At 43.5% G+C, this 22,144-nt stretch overlaps 1 protein-coding gene across 4 annotated transcripts in view; it reads left to right on the forward strand.

Moving 5' to 3' along the window:
* The window catches only part of LOC122557442 (fibroblast growth factor 13-like), a 294,295-nt gene that overhangs the window by 22,310 nt on the left and 249,841 nt on the right, over positions 1 to 22,144 (forward strand). The window contains exons 1-2 of one of the 4 annotated variants that reach the window (XM_043705199.1): positions 3,638 to 3,707; positions 8,648 to 8,758. In XM_043705199.1, the coding sequence (XP_043561134.1) occupies positions 3,659 to 3,707; positions 8,648 to 8,758 (160 nt within the window). In that variant the 5' untranslated portion in view covers positions 3,638 to 3,658. Of the gene's footprint in view, positions 1 to 3,637; positions 3,708 to 4,066; positions 4,134 to 4,325; positions 4,891 to 8,647; positions 8,759 to 22,144 lie in introns of those variants that run through there. The other 3 variants (XM_043705198.1, XM_043705197.1, XM_043705201.1) reach the window with 3 other exon arrangements.

Genomic DNA, 22,144 nt, shown 5'->3' on the forward strand with positions numbered 1-22,144 from the left:
TATCCTGTCTATACCTGACATATGCTTCCTTCTTTTTCTTAACCAAACCCTCAATTTCTTTAGTCATCCAGCATTCCCTATACCTACCAGCCTTCCCTTTCACCCTGACAGGAATATACTTTCTCTGGATTCTCATTATCTCATTTCTGAAGGCTTCCCATTTTCCAGCCGTCCCTTTTCCTGTGAACATCTGTCCCCAGTCAACTTCTGAAAGTTCTTACCTAATACCATCAAAATTGGCCTTTCTCCAATTTAGAACTTCAACTTTTAGATCTGGTCTATCCTTTTCCATCACTATTTTAAATCTGGTAGAATTATGGTCGCCAAAGTGTTCCCCCACGGACACCTCAGTCACCTGCCCTGCCTTATTTCCCAATAAGGCAATTTCCCTTCTCTAGTAGGTACATCCACATACTGAATCAGAAAATTGTCTTGTACCCATTTAACAGATTCCTCTCCATCTCAACCCTTAACATTATGGCAGTCCCAGTCTATGTTTGGAAAGTTAAAATCCCCTCCCATAACCACCCTATTATTCTTACAGATAGCTGAGATCTCCTTACAAATTTGTTTCTCAATTTCCTATTAATATTAGGGGTCTATAATACAATCCCAATAAGGTGATCATCCCTTTCTTATTTCTCAGTTCCACCCAAATAACTTCCCTGGATGTATTTCCAGGAATATCCTCCCTCAGCATAGCTGTAATGCTATCCCTTATCAAAAATCCCACTCCCCCTCCTCTCTTGCCTCCCTTTCTATCCTTCCTGTAACATTTGTATCCTGGAACATTAAGCTGCCAGTCCTCACTTTCTCCTCATAGATGGTAAATATTCAGCCTGGAGCCCAATTACAAGTGGAGTTCCGCAGGGATCTGTTCTGGGTCCTCTGCTGTTTGTAATTTTTATTAATGACTTGGAAGAGGGAACGAAGGGTGGGTCAGTAAATTTGCAGATGATACAAAGATTGGTGGAGTTGTGGATAGTGAAGAGGGCTGTTGTTGGCTACAAAGGGACTTAGGTATGATGCAGAGCTGGGCTGAGGAGTGGCAGATGGAGTTCAACCCTGCCAAGTGTGAGGTTGTCCATTTTGGAAAGACAAATAAGAATGTGGAATACAGGGTTAACGGTAGGGTTCTTAGTAAGGTGGAGGAGCAGAGGGATCTTGGGGTCTATAATCATAGATCTTTGAAAGTTGCCACTCAGGTGGATAGAGCTTGTAAGAAGGCCTATGGTGTATTAGCGTTCATTAGCAGAGGGATTGAATTCAAGAGTCGTGAAGTGATGTTGCAGCTGTACAGGACCTTGGTTAGACCACATTTGGAGTACTGTGTGCAGTTCTGGTCACCTCACTTTAGGAAAGATATGGAAGCTTTGGAGAGGGTGCAGAGAAGATTTACCAGGAGTTTGCCTGGAATGGAGAATAGGTCGTACGAGGATAGGTTGAGAGTGCTAGGCCTTTTCTCATTGGAACGGCGAAGGATGAGGGGTGACTTGATAGAGGTTTATAAGATGATCAGGGGAATAGATAGAGTAGACAGTCAGAAACATTTTTCCTCGGGTACAACAGAGTGTTACAAGGGGACATAAATTTAAGGTGAAGGGTGGAAGGTGGGGATGTCAGGGGTAGGCTCTTTACCTAGAGAGTGGTGGGGGCATGGAATGCGCTGCCTGTGGGAGTGGTAGAGTCAGAATCATTGGTGACCTTTAAGCGGCAATTGGATAGGTACATGGATGGGTGCTTAAGCTAGGACAAATGTTCGGCACAACATCATGGGCCGAAGGGCCTGTTCTGTGCTGTATTGTTCCACGTTCTATGTTCTACGTATTGTATTGTATTGAACTGAATTGAATTGAATTGAATTTATTGTCACGTGTACCGAGGCAGAGTCAAAAGCCTTGTCCTGGGAGCGTTACGATCACAGAGTTAAATAGCAGAGATAAGTAAATAATAGGCAAACAGCTGCAAAAAACAGTCCCAAAAAAAAAGGTACAGGCAAATGTTAAGAGTTTGTGAATCCATTCAGTATTCTAATAATAGTAGAAACTGTTTCAAAACTGGCTGGTATAACATCAGACAATGAATGAACTCATGGCATGTCCCATATGTTTTACAAATTCACAATGACTGAATAAATCAAAGTTAGCAACATCATTAATATTGCTGGGGATTGTGATTAACTTTGCACACAGTCATTGAGTCATAGAGATGTACAGCACGGGAACAGACACTTTGATCCAACTAATAATCTAAACTAATCTACTCCCATTTTGCCAGCATTTGGCTCATATTCCTCCAAACCATTCCTATTCATATACCCATCCAAATGCCTTTTAAATGTTGCAATTGTACCAGCCTCCACCACTTCCTCTGGCAGCTCATTCCATACACGTACCACCCGCTGCATGAAAATGTTGCCCTTAGGTCTCTTTTATATTTTTCCCGTCTCACCCAACAGTTCTGCCAAGATTAGTTGTGAATTTCACTGTTAATTTTCCCAGATGCACTCCGATGTCCAGCGATACATGAATTCAAAAACAGCAAAGGCAGTAACTGTGCAGGTTCACTGTGGTGTCAGTTTCTCTCTCTCTCTCTCTCTCTCTCTCTCTCCTGCACTGTCCTCACCATGTGCTTCCTTTATCTGTTCTTCTTCCTTTTAAAAGTGCTGCTGTTTGGACCTTTTTTTCCCCTAAGTTCCAAAACAATGCAACAGCATATAAAACAGTAATTGCTCCTGGAAATCACTTCCAGCACCTAAAATACCTCAAAAAAGGAACAGCTGTTACAGCCAGAAATTTCTCCCGTCCCTTCTGATGGGAAGGATTCCTGTAACACAGGAGGAACAATTTGACCCTTCCTACGTGTCAGCTCTTCAAAAGAGCCCATTGCTCTTTTCCTGTAACCCTGCTTTAGCTTTTTTTGAAAGGTATTTATCACCTTTCTCCTCTGAACCATCTCTAAATGTATGAAAAATATGATTCTCTTCATCTGCACCCTAGATCCTTTTGCCAATTATTTCCAATCTGGATCCCTCCTGTGCTTTTCTTACTCACTTGTAGGGACATGGGCATTGCTGGCTGGGCCCAGTATTTATTGCCTGTCTCTAGTTGCCCCACCCCACCCCCCCACCAAGAAGGTGGAGTTGAGCTGCCTTCTTGAACCGCTGCAGTCCATGAGCTATGGGTAGACCCACAATGCCCTGAGGGAGGGAAATTCCAGGATTGTGACCCAGTGACAGTGAAGGGACAGTGATATACTTCCAAGTCAGGATGGTCAGTGGCTTGGAGGGGAACTTGCAGGGAGCAGTGTCCCCATCTATCGGTTGCCGTTGTCCTTCTAGATGGAAGTGGTTGTGGATTCAGAAGGTGCAGTCTGAGGACCTGTGGTGAATTTTTGCAGTTCCACTACCAATCTTATACCCACTACAAACTCTTGCTATTTATCTTATCCCATCAGAAAATTCCATAATTTTGAACATCTCATTCAAATCTCCTCTTAACCTTCTCTGTTCCAGGGCGAGCAATTCCAATTTCTCTCTCTTTTTCCATCTCACTGAGCTCCCTATCTCTGGTGCCTTTCTAGTCAATCTCCTCAGCATGCTGTCTGGAGCTTTTCAGATGCACGTAGATGTTTAACTCTCAATGTTGCAGTGCTCTGAATGACTGTCCTCTCTGTGGGGAACTGCGTTGAACCAGCAGCAGCAGCAGGTTAGAGAAACCTAGAACTTTACATGATGTCTGGTTTCCTGCCATTCTATTTAGGCAGCTCTAACCTTGTGTGCAGCAAAGATCCATTCTAACCCTGGGTTGTGAGGATATCAGAGCCGGCTGTCTAAGGAAGACTCTGAACATTATAAAGCATTTTAGTTCCAGTCAGACTAGGAAGTGGCTAGAAATAGAGCTGGAGCTTCTGGGTGAGTGACAGGGCCAGGCTCTGGCTGTGTGGTGTTAGGGTTGGGGGAAGCCGGTCCTGGTGCTGAGAGAGGGGTGTGAGTCTATCTCCTGCTGCTGCTGGCACTCACTGTCTCAGTCCCTGCGCCTCTCTGCCACCGACAAGCTGTGATCATAGCGTCCCGAGTTCGATGCCAGAACTGCAGTCCTCCCCTCTCCAGTTCACACTAGCTCTGTCTCAAGGTACCTAGTGCTCTGTTACTGAGGGCTTGGAGTGGAGGGGAGGGGAGGGGAGAGAATGCCAGACAGAGGTCTGGAGGCAGCTTGAGAGTGCCACCCCCCTTCGCTGGGGGCAGTGAGTATCCGAAAGAAGGGGAGAGTCAAGCAGGGGACTGGAGCTGAGCAGCGTGCAGAACTAACAGGTGTTAGCCCCAGCTCCTGGGAGACTGGCTTGGTGGAGGTGCAGCAATGCAGAATTAACTTGCCTGCTTCCTGAGGACTGCCCGAGGTTCTGGGTGCTTGTTGCAGAGGACAGTTGGCGATGGCTCATTGTGACCAGTGGACAGGAAGGAATGCTCAATCCCCAGCACCCAGCCCTGATTTACACTGAATAACCGCGAGCCCTGTCTCCTGCAACAGATTAATCTTCTCGCTGTTTCAACGACCATGCGATGGTGATTTAATACAAACACCCGAGCTGCTGCTGCAGACTGCTTTGGAGATCAGGCTTCTTCCTCTCTCTCTCTCTCTGTATCTGTTGCAAATCTCCCTTTTTTTTTTAAAGTTAATTTTTATTTTAACGCTGTTACAATGGCTGCTGCTATCGCCAGTTCTCTTATCAGACAGAAAAGACTGGCCAGGGAACAGAGAGACAGATCACTCCCGTCTAAACGCATCAGTAGTCCCAGTAAAAGCAAAGGGATTTGTGAGAGACACTGGTTTGCTGTGTTTTCCAAAGTCAGGATTTTTGGCTTGAAGAAACGCCGCAGGAGGCGCCCAGGTTTGCTGCTTATTTGATTTAGCTTTTAATTTTGATTTTTTATTTAAAAGAAAACATTCTTTATTTTCCAAACCGTAGGCACTGACCTCCAACCAGGTATGTCGCTTTCGCCTGCTTCTGAATGCTTTGCAGTCATTTGGTTTAAAGTTGTATTGTATTTTATTTTTTATGTTTACACGGATCTTTTGGAATGTCTGAGCCCACCCTGGGTCAGCTCCAGAATCCAACGCTCACACTTTTGCTGCAAAGAGACAGACACTGTGCGGGCAATGAGATTTGGAACACGCACACAGTTTCTGTCATTCCTCCTATACAGTCCGGGAGACGCATTCCTGCCTTCAAAATTATATTCAACAATCACACAGGAAGGGGAAAACAAAAACCCCAACAGCATCGAGTAAAATGAACAGGGCTCTTGGCTGAAACTTGAATTAAAAAAGCCATCGAGACATCTTCAAACAATGAGATGGGTGTGTGGGTGGGTGTGTGTGTGTGTCTGGGGGTTGAGGGGTGCTTTCCCAGAGAGAGTAGAAAAATCCAGAAACCAAACCATCAGGAGAAAGATGAGGCTGATTGGGAATGGGATCATCGCTGGGTATTTGCTTGTCACAGTCTTCAGTGAAATGACCAAAAGGAATGGGCACTTGCTAGACTCCATGAGCATGATTTGGGGGTGGCTCAGTGGTTAGCACTGCTGCCTCACAGCACCAGGGACTCAGGTTTGATTCCGGCCTTGGGCAGCTGTCTGTGTGGAGTTTGCACATTCTCCCTATGTCTGCGTGGGTTTGCCCCGGTTTCCTCCCACAATCCAAAGATGTGCAGGCCAGGTGCATTGGCCATGCTAAATTGCCCATGGTGTTAGGTGTATTAGTCAGAGGGAAATGGGTCTGGGTGGGTTGCTCTTCGGAGGGTTGGTGTGGACTTGTTGGGCCGAAGGGCCTGTTTCCATACTGTAGGGAATCTAATCTATGCCCTGGTTTCCTCCCACAATCCAAAGATGTGCAGGTCAGGTGCATTGGCCATGCTAAATTGCCCATGGTGTTAGGTGTAATAGTCAGAGGGAAATGGGTCTGGGTGGGTTGCTCTTCGGAGGGTTGGTGTGGACTTGTTGGGCCGAAGGGCCTGTTTCCATACTGTAGGGAATCTAATCTAATCGTGAGCAGTTTGTATTTACTAATACTGTGCATCCCTGAGATTTACTCAGCTCTGCCATTAACCACATAGACAAGGCAGTGTTCTTTAGCTATTTCTCAATTGCACTCCTTCGTTTCAGCTAATGATTCCTCCCACCACCCTCCGAGACATTGAGTGACTGCATTTAGACAGCGCCAGGTTTGCTGGCGTGTGGAGCCCACTCCCATCAGGTCCACATTACAGCTTGGGGAGGGTCTGCAGGTTGAAGATGGAGCCTCCTGGTCTCTGCTCTGCTCGAGAACCTCTCGTCCCTCATGGGAGGGAGGTCAGTTGTTCAGGGAGTCCTTTCCAAAGTGAAGTGGAGCAGCAAGCAGTCAGATTGGCAGCAATGTTGATGTGTAACTGTACAGTACAGCGCCGATGAACATTTCCTGGGAAAGTTTCCAATTTTGCGCTGTGGTTTGCTTTGGAGAAAGAAAGAGAGAGAGAGAGAGTGTTGGGGTCTTTAGGGGTTAAAAGTCTTCACAAAACACTTACTACTCTCAGACATTTTTAAGAATTTTTCAATCATTTTAATTAAACTGTGGAGGAAAATTGTCTTAAGAAAGAGATGATCAGATTTTAATTAAGTTTCAGCAATACTGGTCAAGTTTTATTCTAATATTTAGGGTTATCCTGTTGCTCTATCGGAGTCAACCTCTTTTTTTAAGTATAAACTGAAAGAACTGCGGGTGCTGTAAATCAGAACCAAAACAGAAACTGCTGGAAAAGCTCAGCTGGTCTGGCAGCATGTGTGGAGAGAAATCAGAGTTTTCAAATCAGGTCGAGTGACCTTTTCTCAGAACTTGCAACTTTTGTTTCTGCTTTTGTTTCTCTTTTTTAAGTGCCCTGTGTCAATCTGTCAGAAGTTGCAGTCAGATAGAAGTGAGAAGTCTCCTTTTACCATCACTGACCAGTCTCAAATATTCATAATCTGAAAGAATCAGATTGTCAAATGTACAATGTTGGAGAGTTTGTATATTCACCAAAGATCATTAGATAACACCTTCCAAACCCACAACAAGTTCAGTCTAGGACAAGGGCAGCAGATACCTGGGAACATCACCTCCCGCAAATTTCCCTCCAAGCCATTCACCATCCCGACTTTGAAATATAGCACCGTTCCTTCAGCGTCGCTGGGTCCGAACCCTGGAATTTCCTCCCTAAGGGCATTGGGGGTCAACCCACAGCACATGGACAGAAGTGGTTCAAGAAGGCAGCTCTCCCCCACCTTAAGGGGGCAACTAGGGACAGGCAACAAAAATGCAGCACAGCCAGACTTGCCCATGTCCCATAAGGGAATAAATAATAATAGAGGGAGAGAGAATTGTGTTTAACTGAGGTTGTGTGTCAGTTGAATGTTCTGAGCACAGTTACAATCACCATTCAGTTTGGGTGCCCACCACCATTTCTGTGAGGAAAGTTATTACCCTGTGTGTGGTTGGGCTCCGTCTTTAATTCTGAGGATATTCAGTGGGGATTGCTGACATCATTCTGAAAAGGTAACTGCTATATGCATGCCAGGAAGGTATATAGCATTTGGGAGTACAATCTATTTTAATAACATATCGCCCATCATAACAGAAACCAGAAATATATTCACAAATGAATTCCCTCTCTGCAGATGCTGGAAATCTAAAGCAACATGCACGGTGGCACAGTGGTTAGCACTGCTGCCTCACTGCACCAGAGACCCGGGTTCAATTCTTGCCTCAGGCGACTGTCTGTGTGGAGTTTGCATGTTCTCCCTGTGTCTGCGTGGGTTTCCTCCGGGTGCTCCGGTTTCCTCCCACAGTCCAAAGATGTGCAGGTCAGGTGAATTGGCCATGCTAAATTGCCCGTAATGTTAGGTGTAGGGGAATGGGTCTGGGTGGGTCGCGCTTTGGCAGGTCGGTGTGGACTTGTTGGGCCGAAGGGCCTGTTTCCACACTGTAGTAATCTAATCTAAACAAAACACAGAAAATGCTGGGGCAGGTCTGGCAGCATCTATAGAGAGACAGCGTTAATATTTTGAAACTAGAAAGAGCCTTGTATTCTGAAGAAGAGTCACACTGGACTCGAAATGTTAACTCTTTATTTCTCTCTCCACAGGTGTTGCCAGACTCTCTCTAAGTACTTTTCAACAATGTAATGCCTTGTTTCCTTTATGTTTGCATGTAATCTTAAAGGCAGATCACTGTTCCAGAAATTCTCCCAAACGGGGGTTAATGCAGTCAATATTTTCCTCAGAATTTCAAATGAATGGACTTGCTGAGAATGTTAACATTTTGTGACTTGCTCCAGTTTTACAGCAGGTTATAACATTTGAGGTAGAGAGTGTAGAGGTCCTAGAATGAGTGTGCAGATGAGGCACTGGTTTCATTTTGCCAGGCTTTTCATGATTCTGGATTTTGAGCCAATGGGAAGTGAAACCCTGAACCCCTTATGATAGTTGGGATGCTGTTCCTGAACCCCCTATGCTGTTGGGATGCTGTTCCTGAACCCCCTATGATAGTTGGGATGCTGTTCCTGAACCCCCTATGCTGTTGGGATGCTGTTTCCTCAGTCCAAACCTAACTAATAGAGAGTTTCATTTCTGTTTCAGAGCCTCAGCTTAAAGGTATCGTAACAAAGTTATACAGCAGGCAAGGCTACCACCTGCAGTTACAGCCAGATGGCGTTATCGATGGGACAAAAGAAGAAGGCAGTAGTTACAGTAAGTAACACGATGTTAATTAATACTCTGTGTTTACTATTGTTAAATGTTATCTCTTCCTTCCGAGGTAATTTAAATGTTCTCAATGAAACATAACTTCAAAATAATATTGCGTAATTCTAAATTGATTAGGAGCATCCAGAATCATAGAATCCTGACAATGTGGAAGCAAGCTATTTGGCCCATCAAGTCCACACTTCCCTCTGACTGAGCATTCCACCCCATCCCTATAACCTGCATTTCCCACAGCCAATCTACCTAACCTGCACATCTTTGGATTGTGGGAGGAAACTGGAGAACCCAGAGGAAACCCACGCAGACTCGGGCAGAATTTGCAAACTCTACGCAGACAGTCACCCGAGGTTGGAATCAAACCCGGGTCCCTGACACCGTGAGGCAACAATGCTAACCACTGAGCTGCTGTGCCACCCATGGATATATTGTTTAAAGGGAAACTTGTGTATGGTTAATTTGCTGGAGTATTTTTGAAGAAGGAGCGGAGAGGATTGATGATGGTATTATTGTTGATATGGTGTATGAAGGGAGATGGTCGGTGGTGTACCATGAATATCACTGAAGTTAGTCATTCAGAATCCTAAGCTGGGGACATGAGTTTGAATCCCACTGTAGTAGATGGTGAAACTGGAACCCAATAAAAATTGAAACTATAAAGTGAACCTGATGGTGACCACGTAATCATTTGTTGTCAATGTTCTTGTTGGAAGGAAATCTGCCGTCCTTACCTGGTCTGGCTGACTCTAGATCTGTGTTTCACTCTTGACTGGATACAGTGGATGCTGGCCTAGCCAGTGACACATTCATCTGATGAATTTTAAAAAAGTATAGACTTCCAAAAGGCATTCAGTACAATGCCACATAACAGATTTGTTGATCAAGTTCCAGCTCATGGCATAGAAGGGGCAGGAATAGGGTGACTTGGTGGCTAGCACTGCTGCCTCACAGCGCCAGCGACCTGGGTTCAATTCCTGCCTGTTCCCTCCCACAGTCCAGACATGTGTAAGTTAGGGTGAATTGGACAAGCTAAGTTGCCCAAAGTGTGGGTTAGGGGAAATGTGGGGTAATGGGTCCGGGTGGGAGATCTCTTCGGAGGGTTGGTGTGGGCTTATTGGGCCAAAGAGCCTGTTTTCCCATTGAAGGAATCCAAATTTTACGGGTGGCACGGTGGCTCACTGCTGCCTCACTGGGCCAGGGACCCAGGTTCAATTCCCACCTCAGGCATCTGTCTGTGTGGAGTTTGCACATTCTCCCCGTGTCTGAGTGGGTTTCCTATGGGTGCTCCGGTTTTCTCCCACAATCCAAAGATGTGCAGGTCAGGTGAATTGGCCGTGCTAAATTGCGCATAATGTTAGGTGCATTAGTCAAGGATAAATGTAGGGGAATGCTCTGGGCGGGTTGCTCTTTGGAGGGTCAGTGTGGACTTGTTGGGCCAAAGGGCCTGTTTCCACACTGTATGGAATCTAATCTAATAACATGGATACAGAATTGGCTGAATAGTAGGAATCAGAGAGTTTGGTATTTTTCCAGGATGTGGAGGTGCCGGTGCTAGACTAGGGTGGATAAAGTCAGACGTCACATCACACCTGGTTATAATCCAATAGGTTTATTTGAAATCACAGCGCTGCCCCTTCATCAGATGAAAGCACTTTGAAAGCTTGTGATTTCAAATAAACCTTTTGGACTAAAACCTGGTGTTTTGTGACTTCAGTCTTGGTCTCTTTCCAGCTGGATATTAGTTTGCAGTGGAATTCCCCAAGGTTGGTATCAGGCCTCTTTCTTTTACTGATATATTTAACTGATTGAGATTTTAGTTGGCAGGGACAATTTCAAAGTTTGTGGATAAAATTGGAAGCATTCTAAAAAAATGAAGAGGACAGTATAGAACTTCAAAAGCATAAAGAATATAATGTTTGTGGAGTGGGCATATAGGTGGCAGGTGAAGTCCACTGCAAGGAAGTGTGAGCTCATTCATTTTAGAAAATGGAGAAACATGATAAAATAAGAGATGGAATTCTAAAGGGGATACAGGGTTCAAAGGATTACTGGTGTATGTGGACATAAGTCACTGAAGGTGGCAGAACAAACGGAGAGAACAGTTAATAAAATGTATAGTACTTTATGAACAGGAGCATAGAATGTGATGGTAAACTTGTAGAGGACACTTGTTAGACCTCAGCTATGTATGTGTCTAGTTCTGGGCACGAACAGGAGGGATATGAGTGCATTAGAGAGAGTGCAGAAGTGATTTACAAACTTGACTAGATGACTAGATTCCCTACAGTGTGGAAACAGACCCTTCAGCCCAGCCAGTCCACACCGACCATCCGAAGAGTAACCCACCCAGACCCATTTCCCTCTGACTAATGCACCTAATGCACCTAACACTATGGGCAATTTAGCATGGCCAATTCACCTGCCCTGCACATCTTTGGACTGCACAACTTGGTCCAGGGATGAGAAATCTCAGTTACAAGGATAGAGTGGAATGGTGGGACTTTTCTCCTCAGAGAGAAGAATGCTAAGAGGAAATTTATTGAAGTTTTCATAATAATGAGAGAACTGGTTAGAGGTAATCAAGATGGAAGTGCTCTTACTTGTAAAAGGATTGAGGATGAGAGGGCACAGACTTAAAGTAATTTGCAAATGTGATACAAGGAGAAGTTTATCTGCACAGAGAATAATTAGGGTATGAAATGCACTGTCTGGAAATGTGGTGGAGGCAGGTCCAATTGAGGCATTCAAGATGGTATTGGATGGTTATTTGAGTTGTATCAAGGTGCAGGGTGACAGAGAAAGCAAAGGGGAGTGGTAGAGAATGATAATGGTTATTTGGAGTGTAGCTGCAGATAGATTGGTCCAAATGGCCTCCTTCGGCACCCTACAAGGATCAAGGAAATCATACTAAACCATTATACATCACCGGTTAGACCTTAGCAGAAGGGTTTGAGTGCCACAATTTAGCTGGGAAGTCAAGGCTTTGGAGGGAGTGTGGGAGTGAGGGACTTGAAGCATACACAAAGAGGAAAGCCAAGATGGTGCTCCATTGTGTCGGTGGAATGAGAATTTATAGAGCTGTGCACAATGAGGAGCGGTTCTAAAAGGAAGAACTGGAGAAGTGACATACAGTGGCAGAAGAACCACTGGCCAGAGCATGAAGATTGAAGGTAATTGGCCAATGAATTGGACAGAAGATCAAGTAAATCTTCTTCCTGTGATCAAGAATGCAGTCTGAAAGGATGGTTAGCAATTGATTCAGAAGTAACATTGTAAAGAAAATTGGATTAAAAAAAAGACGTGGAGAGGAAAGCAATGCAGTGTTATGGGGAAGAGTTGGACAGACGGACTAATTGAGAAAGCTTTTTCAAAAGGCCAGCCTAGCGAGATAGGCTGAATGGTGATGCTGTGTTCTATATTATTGAATGCTCACTCAGCTGAATAAGTGAGACTTAAATATTTTAGAGAAACAAATCCTTTATATGCATCAAATCCATGGTCTTTGCAATGTGTATACGACAGCAGACACTGGGGAGCAGAAAATAGGAAATCCAAAAGAAATTTCATCAGTCAAAGAGTAAATAATTGCATTTTGTCTCAAAAGTGGACTTTTTTTGGATTTTAAACATTCTGTGTAAACGTCGTGTTTTAGTGTGTCATCTTCCTGTTCTTAAACTCTCGTGCAACTTTCACAATCAATGGAAAATAAATAATCACATCAAAGGTGTGGGGGGTGGGGGAGAAGTGGACAAATTGGTGTAGATTTCCATCTTTACAGTTTTGTGTGTTGCAAATTTCACTAATTATTACATCTACCAGTCAGTAATTAGCCTGGGTCTTAATTTATAAATCCTACTCTACATTCTCCAGTAATGTTTGCTATTAGATTTTGCTGCTGTGGGTAATCAGATTATTTTTGATACACGATAGTTTAAAATAAAAAAAAAACATTGTTGATGTGGTATTTAACAGTTAACAAGGCTTGTACCATCCAGGTTGCTGCTAGACTGCACAGGTATCCCCTGGTATAGCACAAATACATCCCTCGACTGCAATGCTTTCCTCCTGAACCACACTATCCCTTTCTCAAGTCACTTACAGTTTGATGCTCACCAGTCCTCCCCCACTCTCCTTCTCTCTGAAATCTAATTTGTTCCTTCATACTTTGTGCCCCACTCTCCGGCCCCACCACCACTGCCCACAACTCCCTCTGTAACCCCGTTCCCCACTTGTTGAGGTCAAATCTTCATAATGAAAGTACCTTGGATGCTGGAAACCTGAAATAAGGCAGAAAGTGCTGGAGAAACCCAGGCAACATCTGTGGAGAGAGAGAAACCAGAGTTTTGCATCCAATATGACTCTACTTCATAATCTAAGAGAACTGGAAAATGTTTTTATGATGCTGACAATAGGGGAAGAGGAATAAGCGGAACAGATTTTGAGGCTGCTTAGAATAAAAGATAAAGGAGTGCAAATGGCAGATAGGGATGAAGGACAGACATTAAATAGGTCCAGTCTTTGATCTCTTGCATTCTTCTTCCCCAAATGCCCAGCACCTCTGTATTTCCAATTTCCAGCCTCACAGTGTTACAGCTTAGGGACCAGCAACCCTCTCACTATCTCCATCCTTACACCAGGATGTGACATATTAAATATTTGGAACCCAAATCACAGGTTATCAAGGAACACATCAGAATCTGTCCCCACCCACCTTCAGTGACTGAAGCAATGAGAATTTGATGTCTGTGCAGCATATGGGTGAGACACGGATTAGATGTATTTTTGGCAACATTTTCTTGATTACAGTGGAGAGCAAATTGAGGGAAAAATTGCAAAGATGTTTGTGCTAGCTGTCGATATTGCAATTTCAAATTGACTCCCTAGTTGGTAGCAATCTGTTTCACAGCAACTTAAGGTAGTGCCCACGGCTTGTGCTGTATTTGTGTTAGGATGAATTAAAGAAAAAATATTACCCTGAGTGCACAACTTAAGATATCACATTAAAATCAAAAGTGTACTCTTGTGTGTTGATTCAGTTTCAGCTGAATTTTACAGGATTGCACAAAGGGGATACAAAACAGGGCTGATTGTTCTTTTACTTATGTATATGTATTTAACAAAAACCTCAAACTGTAAGGTACATAAATCGAACTGGGAAATGCACAGGTGACACAATCAAATTGTTGGGTCAATTAGTTCTTAGTGGCAAATGGACAATCAAGAGTTGTATGTCCAACATTGAAAATCAAATTATGTCGATTTCACAGTGAAATAAATTGCATAGAATAAATTATGGCCTTGCTGTCAAGTCTGTGCAAGCTTTAGAGTTGTTCATTTCATTCTTTCCCAATATTAGATGCTTAATTTTGCAAGGTAAATGACACAACCAACAAAGTTTCCAGCACAGAGCAGATTGTTCAGGCCATCATACCCTTGCCGGTTCTTTGTCAAACTATCTCCATTAATATTTATGGGTGGGGGGGATGGGTTACCATTGACCAGAAACTCAACTGGGCTCACTATACAAATACAATGGCTATGAGAGCAAATCAGGACTCCTTCAGGAAATAACTTACCTCCTGACTAACGAGTTTTGATAAGGTTCATAGCTTCAATTGAGGTTCTGGATGTAGGTTTGCTCGCTGAGCTGGAAGGTTTGTTTTCAGACGTTTCATTACCATACTCAATAACATCATCAGTGAGCCTCCGGACGAAGCACTGGTGGTAAGGCCTACTTTCTAGTTAAGTGTTTAGGTTCCTTGGATTGGTCTTGTCCACAGGAAATGACAGCACCAACCCAAGGAAACCTAAACACATAAATAGAAAGCGAGCCATACCACCAGTACTTCATCTGAGGCTCACTGATGATGCTAACTATTCCACAGCAAATTGGCAGAGGTTTAAGAAGACAGCTCACCACCACCTTCTCAAGGGGCAACTAGAAACAGGCAATAAATGTTGGCCAGCCAGAAATGCCCACATCCCATGAATAATTAAAAACGTGAGGTGCTGAGCAATGTATACAGTACAATCCAATACTGCAATGTCTCCTTTGGGTTGATATGCTGTTGTTTTAAACAGTCTGTTTGAATTCTTTATGGTAACAATTAGAAGGATTATGTCTTGTCCTGGATTAAGGCTGTAATTGTGAAAACCGAGCAAAGCCTGTAGAAATTTAGCACATTGACAAGGATGGAACCTTTTGCCCTACCCCAGTGATGGGCTTTCCTGGAGTTTGACGAGTGTGTGTTGAGTCTGAGGTGGCAAGGTCTGTGGACAATCTTCCTATTGTGCTACCAAGGTGTTTACATGGGCAAATAGAGTCATAGAGATGTACAGCATGGAAACAGACCCTTCGGTCCAACTTGTCTATGCCGACCAGATATCCCAACTCAATTGAGTCCCATTAGCCAGCACCCAGCCTGCACGCCTCCAAACCCTTCCTATTCATATACCCATCCAGATACCTTTGAAATGTTGCAATTATACCAGCCTTCACCACTTCCTCTGGCAGCTCATTCCATACACATACCACCCTCTGTGAGAAAACGTTGCCCCTTAGGTCTCTTTTATATTTTTCCCCATTCATCCTAAACCTATGTCCTCTAGTTCTGGACTCCCCGACCCCAGGGAAAAGACCTTGTCTATTTATCCTATCCATGCCCCTAATAATTTTATAGACTCTATAATGTCACCCTTCAGCCTCTGAAACTCCAAGGAAAACAGCCCCAGCCTATTTAAACTCTCCCTATAGCTCAAATCCTCCAACCCTGGCAACATCCTTATAAATCTTTTCAGAACGCTTGCAAATTTCACAACATCCTTCCGATAGGAAGGAGACAGAATTGCACGCAATATTCCAACAGTGGCCTACCCAATGTCCTGTACAGACACAACATGACCTTCCAAATCCTGCACTCAATACTCTGACCAATAAAGGAAAGCATACCAAACACCTTCTTCATTATCCTATCTACCTGTGACTCTAATTTCAAGGAGTTAAGAACCTGCACTCCAAGGTCTCTTTGTTCAGTAACACTCCCTAGGACCTTACCATTAAGTGTATAAGTCCTGTTAAGATTTGCTTTCCCAAAATGCAGCACCTCGCATTTATCTGAATTAAACTCCATCTGCCACTTCTCAGCCCATTGGCCCATCTGATCAAGATCTCATTGTAATTCAATGTAACCCTCTTCGCTGTCTGCTACACTCCCAATTTTGGTGTACCTCTTATGCTTACATCCAAATCATTTACATAAATGACAAAAAGTAGAGGACCCAGCACCAGTCCTTGTGGCACTCCACTGGGCACAGGCCTCCAGTCTGAAAAACAACCCTCCACCACCACCCTCTGTCTTCTACCTTCAAGCTCGTTCTGTCTCCAAATGGCTAGTTCTCCCTGTATTCCAAGATCTGACCTTGCTAACCAGTCTCCAAATGGGGAACCTTGTCGAATGCCTAATTGAAGTCCGTGAAGGTCACATCTACCACTCTGCCCTCATCATTGGCATTAGCCCAGCAGCAGGTTGGAGATTGTCACACAGGGCATGCCACTGGGAAACCCTGAGATACCTGCTTGCCAGCTCTTGGGGGACATTGAGTTTTGGGTGGGTGGAGGGGCTTATGGGGAGTGGGGTGGTGAGGAAGTCCTTTGGTCAAAGCCTATTGAGGGACCAGGAGGCTATTGGTCACAGGCACTCAATACCTATTTGAGGGACCAGGAGGCTAGGTCCATTTGTTTGCCCCATTTTCTTCCTGTTGATATACTCTCCTTCAAAACTGTTACCCTGTGACTCCCTTTCCACCAATATCCAGCTGTGGCCCCTCATTAAGTTAAAATGTTGGGGGGAGGGGTGTCATACCAGCATCAGTCACTGCACTCCTGGTGGTGCTGTTGACTGGAGACAAGTGGCTGCCTGTGTTTGGTTGACAGCTCTTGGCGGCTGGCATGTCCGCTCCATAAACCTTGATCCAAGGGTAAGACCCTCCTGAGGGATGCACCTCTCGAAATGAAGCAACGCAAGTGTGGTTCAGCTTCTCCCAATTGCAGCCAAGAACAATGTCACCTCCACAACAAACCTAGTTGTCTTCACGACAGTAACACAAATGATGTGTTCCCAATGACCAGGGACTTCAGAACCAGGAGTGACAGTCTATGGATACAGGGTAGGCCATTTCAGACTGAGATGAGCAGAACTTTCTTCATCCAGAGAGTGGTGAGCCTGTGGAATTCTCTGCCATGGAAAGTGATTGAGGCTAAAACAATGGCTGTTTTCAAGAAGATGTTAGATATAGTTGTTTCGGGCGAAGGGAATTAAAAGCTATGATCATATGAGCCACGATCATATTTGAAATAACTCTACAGAGTCCAGTATCCCGTCATTAAGTCACTCTTTATTTACACATGGACAGCCCTTGACTGTTGTACTGCCTCCATACAGAGTCAGGCACCACAGTGTCAGTATCCCTGATACTCAACCTTTTTATGTCGGCCAGGACCTCCTGATTGGACCAGGTTAACATCCCCAATAATGGAACTCATATTCTATGTGGTACAGCTGGCTGACCTCATTACAATCACTACAATACTGAATGGTGGATTAGGCTTGATGGACCGAATGGTCGAATCCTGCTTTTGTTTTCTGTGTTTCTGCTCCATTAGATCAATTATGTGTGGTGATTCTGGTTTAATGTTCTGTGGTTACAGTAATGCAGTTCCATTGTTTTTATAAAAGTTTTATTTGGACATGTGTTTCCCTCTTTTTTTTGAACTTCTGAACATTAATCTCATAAATAAAATGGAGGATAAGTTATTCAAACGACAGCTAACCAAACTACAGCATTGTCCCATATGTAGTATAGAATCATAGAGTCATAAAGCATGGAAACAGATCCTTCGGTCCAACTAGTCCACGCTGACCATCTTCCCAAACTAAACTAGTCTCAGTGAGTTTTGAGAAGATTTGTAGCTCAGGTTGAGGTTCTGGATGTAGGTTTGCTCGCTGAGCTGGAAGATTCATTTTCAGACATTTCGTCACCATACTAGGTAACATTTTCAACTGTCCGGTTGAAGCACTGGTGATATGGCCTGTTTTCTATTTATGTGTTTAGGTTTCCTAGGGTTGGTGATGTCATTTCCTGTGGTTATGTCATTTTCTGTGGTGATGCCGTTTCCTGTTTTTTTTCTCAAGGAGTGGTAAATGGGATCTAAGTCAATGTGTTTGTTGATAGAGTTCCGGTTGGAATGTCATGCTTCTAGGAATTCTCGTGCGTGTCTCAGTTTGGCTTGTCCTAGGGTGCATGTGTTGTCCCAGCTGAAGTGGTGTCCTTCCTCATCTGTATGTAAAGATGCTAGCAAGAGAGGGTCTAGTTGATGTTCATTTATCCTTGTGGCTAGTTTTCTGACTGTTTGTCCAATGTAGTGTTTGTTACAGATCTTGCAAGGTGTTTTGTAAATGATATTAGTTTTGCTTGTTGTCTGTATTGGGTCTTTCAGGTTCATTAGCTGCTGTTTTAGTGTGTTGGTGGGTTTGTGGGCTACCATGATGCCAAGAGGTCTGAATAGTCTGGCAATCATGTCCAAGATGTCTTTGATGTAGGGGAGAGTGGCTAGGGTTTCTGGACATGTTTTGTCTGCTTGTTTGGGTTTGTTACTGAGAAATCAGTGGAGTGTGTTCATTGGGTACCCATTCATTTTGATTATACTGTATTGGTGATTTTCCTCTGCTCTCCGTAATTCTTCCAGCTCAGCGAGTAAACTAATCTCACCTGCCTGCATTTGGCCCATTTCCTTCCAAACTTTCTTACTCATGTACTTATCCAAATGTCTTTTAAATGTTATAACTGCATCCATCACGTCCTCTGGCAGTTCATTCTACACATGAACAGCCCTCTGTGTATAAAAAGTTGCCCCCATATCATTGTAAATCTTTATGCTTTCACCTTAAAAATATGCCCCCGAGTTATGAACTCCCTCACCCTAGGGAACACACCGTTCTCATTCACCTTATCTATGCCCTTCATGATTTTATAAATCTCGATAAGGTCACCCCTCAACCTCCTACCCTCCAGTGAGAAAAATCCCAGCCTTTCCAGTCTATTTTTATATCTCAAACTCTCCATTCCCAGTAACACCCTGGTAAATCTTTTCTGAACCCTCTCCAGTTTAATAATATCCTTCCTATAATGGGATGACCAGAACTGGACACAATATTCCAGAAAAGGCCTCACCAATGTCTTGTACAACCTCAACATGTGTTGTCTCAAGTAGGCATTCCACAGGTATATATCAGTACAGCTTCACAACTGGCTGTCTCTCGTTTCAATGTAGAATTCTCAATCACAGAAATGCAAAGGCTGTTTTATTTATTAACGGAAATGTGCTTTAAGTGCAAAACAAATAGAAGTCGAATAGCTGTGACTATATGTTTATTGCCAAACATTGAGAAATTGTATCTGGTTCTATCAGAGAACACACAATTAGATCTGCAGAGAATATATCAGATTGGAATACAGTGAGTGATGTTGGATTAGATTTTCCAGAAATGGCAAATCTAGCCTGTTATCTTATTAACATTTAATGTGTTCATATCAAACTCATCTTCTCATTTTAATGAATGATTTAAAATACATTAAAGTAAATTCTTGAAAGAGTGAAGACTGGATTTTTAACATGGATGAATTGAGCATTCGGTGCAGTAAGAGGAATTCTGGAGTTTTAAATTTGATGTTTCCGTGCTTATGATTGAACAACCTGGCATTTTAAAAACTGTAATTAATGTACCTAACCTCAGTTTTCATATTCTCACTGTGGAATGAATCCAAGTAAGAGTAGAAACTGCTATTGCCATGGTGATTTCAGCTCCCAGATCCAGGAACTCAGTGTCTTTATTTTCCCATCGTTTAATCAGATAAAGTCCAGCTGCCCCCGCATACTGACAGCGTTCGTACAGCTCATTCCACTCAACACCACACTCCCCTTCTTCCAAAAGGAGCACAGGTAATGCACTGATCACAAACAAATCTCACATTTCATTTCCTGCACTGACCTTTTCAGTGGCTGTACTGACTCCGTCAGAGTGTTTGTAAGTCCCATGGTCTCGCACTTTGCTGAGATTTGATTTATTCCAGCCCAAATATTAACAGAAGAAGAATGTGCAGAAGTGAACAGGGAGAAGGGAGGCCATGGGACTTCTGCATTGTTTGCTCAGATAGCTAGTCCAGACTTGATGAACTGAATGGCCTCCTACTGTGCTGTTTCAAATCTGAGATTTGATTTAATAGGCAATAATATAATCCTGGTGTTTGATGAAGCTTAGCTGTGCCTTAGTAGGGCTGTTTATTTACACAAGGTAGACTTCTTTTCATAATGTAGATACCAGCTGGCAAAGATACTCCTTTTCTCTCATTGCTGCAATCTTTCCTATCTTTAGCGACTAAGAAGACATCATTGTTTAAAAAGACTTGAGGGGTCAATTCAAAAAAGAATAGACTTATCTTTAGTTAGTCCATTTCACAATCTCTGAGTACCTCAAATGGCTTTGTAGCCAATAACATGCTGTCTGTGGTGAGGTGTAGCAGCAGAATACAGAATATGTTGTAGCCAATTTGTGTTCCACCAAACAGCAATGCGATGGTGACCAGATCACCTGGTTTAACGATGTTGTGTGAAGGCTAAGTATTGAGCTGAACACCTCCCCGGCTTTTCTTCAAATAAAAAACAAGAAAATCAATTAATGGATGACTCACTTTCTGCATATTACATCACACAGCAGTCACTTCATTTTAAAAGTTTTTCATTGGATGTAAAATACTTTAGGAAGTGTTAAATAAGAATGGTGTGCAGAGATATACAGAAAGGGCAGGAAATTGCACAAGGTCATACAGTTATGCCTCACCAAAATGCAACACCTGGTATTTATCTGAATTCAACTCTATCTGCCACTTCTCAGCCCATTGACCCATCTGATCAAGATCCCAATGTACCTTCTTCACTGTCCCCTCTACCACCAATTTTGGTGATATCCACAAACTTACTAACCATTTCTTTTATATTCTCATCCAAATTGTTGATATAAATGATGAATAATATTGGACCCAGACCGATCCTTGTGGCACATTGCTGGTCACAGGCCTCCAATCCGAATAACAACCCTCTACCACCAGCCTCTATCTCCTAATTCCCAAGCGAATTTTGTATTCAGCTGGATCCTCCTTGGATCCTGTGTGATCTAACTTTACTAACCAGTCTAACATGTCGGACCTCATCGAAGGCCTTGCTAAAAGTCATGTAGATATTGTCTCCTGCTCTGCCTCCATCTATCTTCTTGGACAATTCTTCAAAAAAACTCAATCAAATTTGTGACACTCAATTTCCCATTTACAAAGTCATGTTGACTATCCCTAATCCTTGCATTTCCAGATGCATTCGATCCTGTCTCTCAGAATCCCCTCCAACAACCTATCCAACACTGACATCAGGCTCACCAGTCTGAAGATCCATGGCTTTTCCTTGCAACCTTTCTTAAACAATGGCACAACATGAGCCAGTCTTCCGGCACCTCACCCGTGGCTGTTAATGAGGCAAGTATCTCTGCCCTACATTCTCTTCCCACAATGTTCTGGAATACACCTGATCCGGGTCCCAGGGAATTGTCGACCTTTACCACGGTGGTCCTTCTGCACCATAACAATGCTGAGGTTCTGTCAAGTCCTGGTAATGCGAAAGACAGAAACTAATGCAATTCTTACATTTAACACCCAGCTGAGAAAGAGGATTAATCCTCCACTCAGCTTTCATCCAAAAGTTGACACCTCTGACAGTGCAGCATGCTCTCAGCAATGTCCATCTGAATCTTGTGCTTTTGAACCCTCAGCTTTCTGACTCAATAGTGAGAGTGCTACCCACAAAATTATGACTAATAGATGCAAAGGTTTATTGAATTGCACTGCTCCATGACATGCCACCCTGTTTCCTCCTTCTTGATCAGATTAAGGGTGACACCCTTCGGCTGATACATCAGAATTCCCAGCATGCTTAATTTCTGATGATGTGAAGACCCACCCTATGCAATAAAGTCCAATAAAGTCCAAAGATGTGCAGGTCAGGTGAATTGGCCATGCTAAATTGCCCATAGTGTTAGATAAGGGGTAAATGTAGGGGTATGGGTGGGTTGCGCTTCTGCGGGTCGGTGTGGACTTGTTGGGCCGAAGGGCCTGTTTCCACACTGTAATGTAATCTAATCTAATCTAATCTAATCTAAAGTCCATTCACATCAGGGCCTTCCAGACTGGTTGGAGTGATGTCTCTGATGAGGGCCTGCAGTTTGTTTGGATTGTCTGGGATTGTCCTCAGGAGGGAAGATGAAGAGGAGA

The sequence above is a fragment of the Chiloscyllium plagiosum genome, chromosome 15 (assembly GCF_004010195.1).
Source record: "Chiloscyllium plagiosum isolate BGI_BamShark_2017 chromosome 15, ASM401019v2, whole genome shotgun sequence".
In the NCBI taxonomy this organism is placed as follows: domain Eukaryota; kingdom Metazoa; phylum Chordata; class Chondrichthyes; order Orectolobiformes; family Hemiscylliidae; genus Chiloscyllium; species Chiloscyllium plagiosum.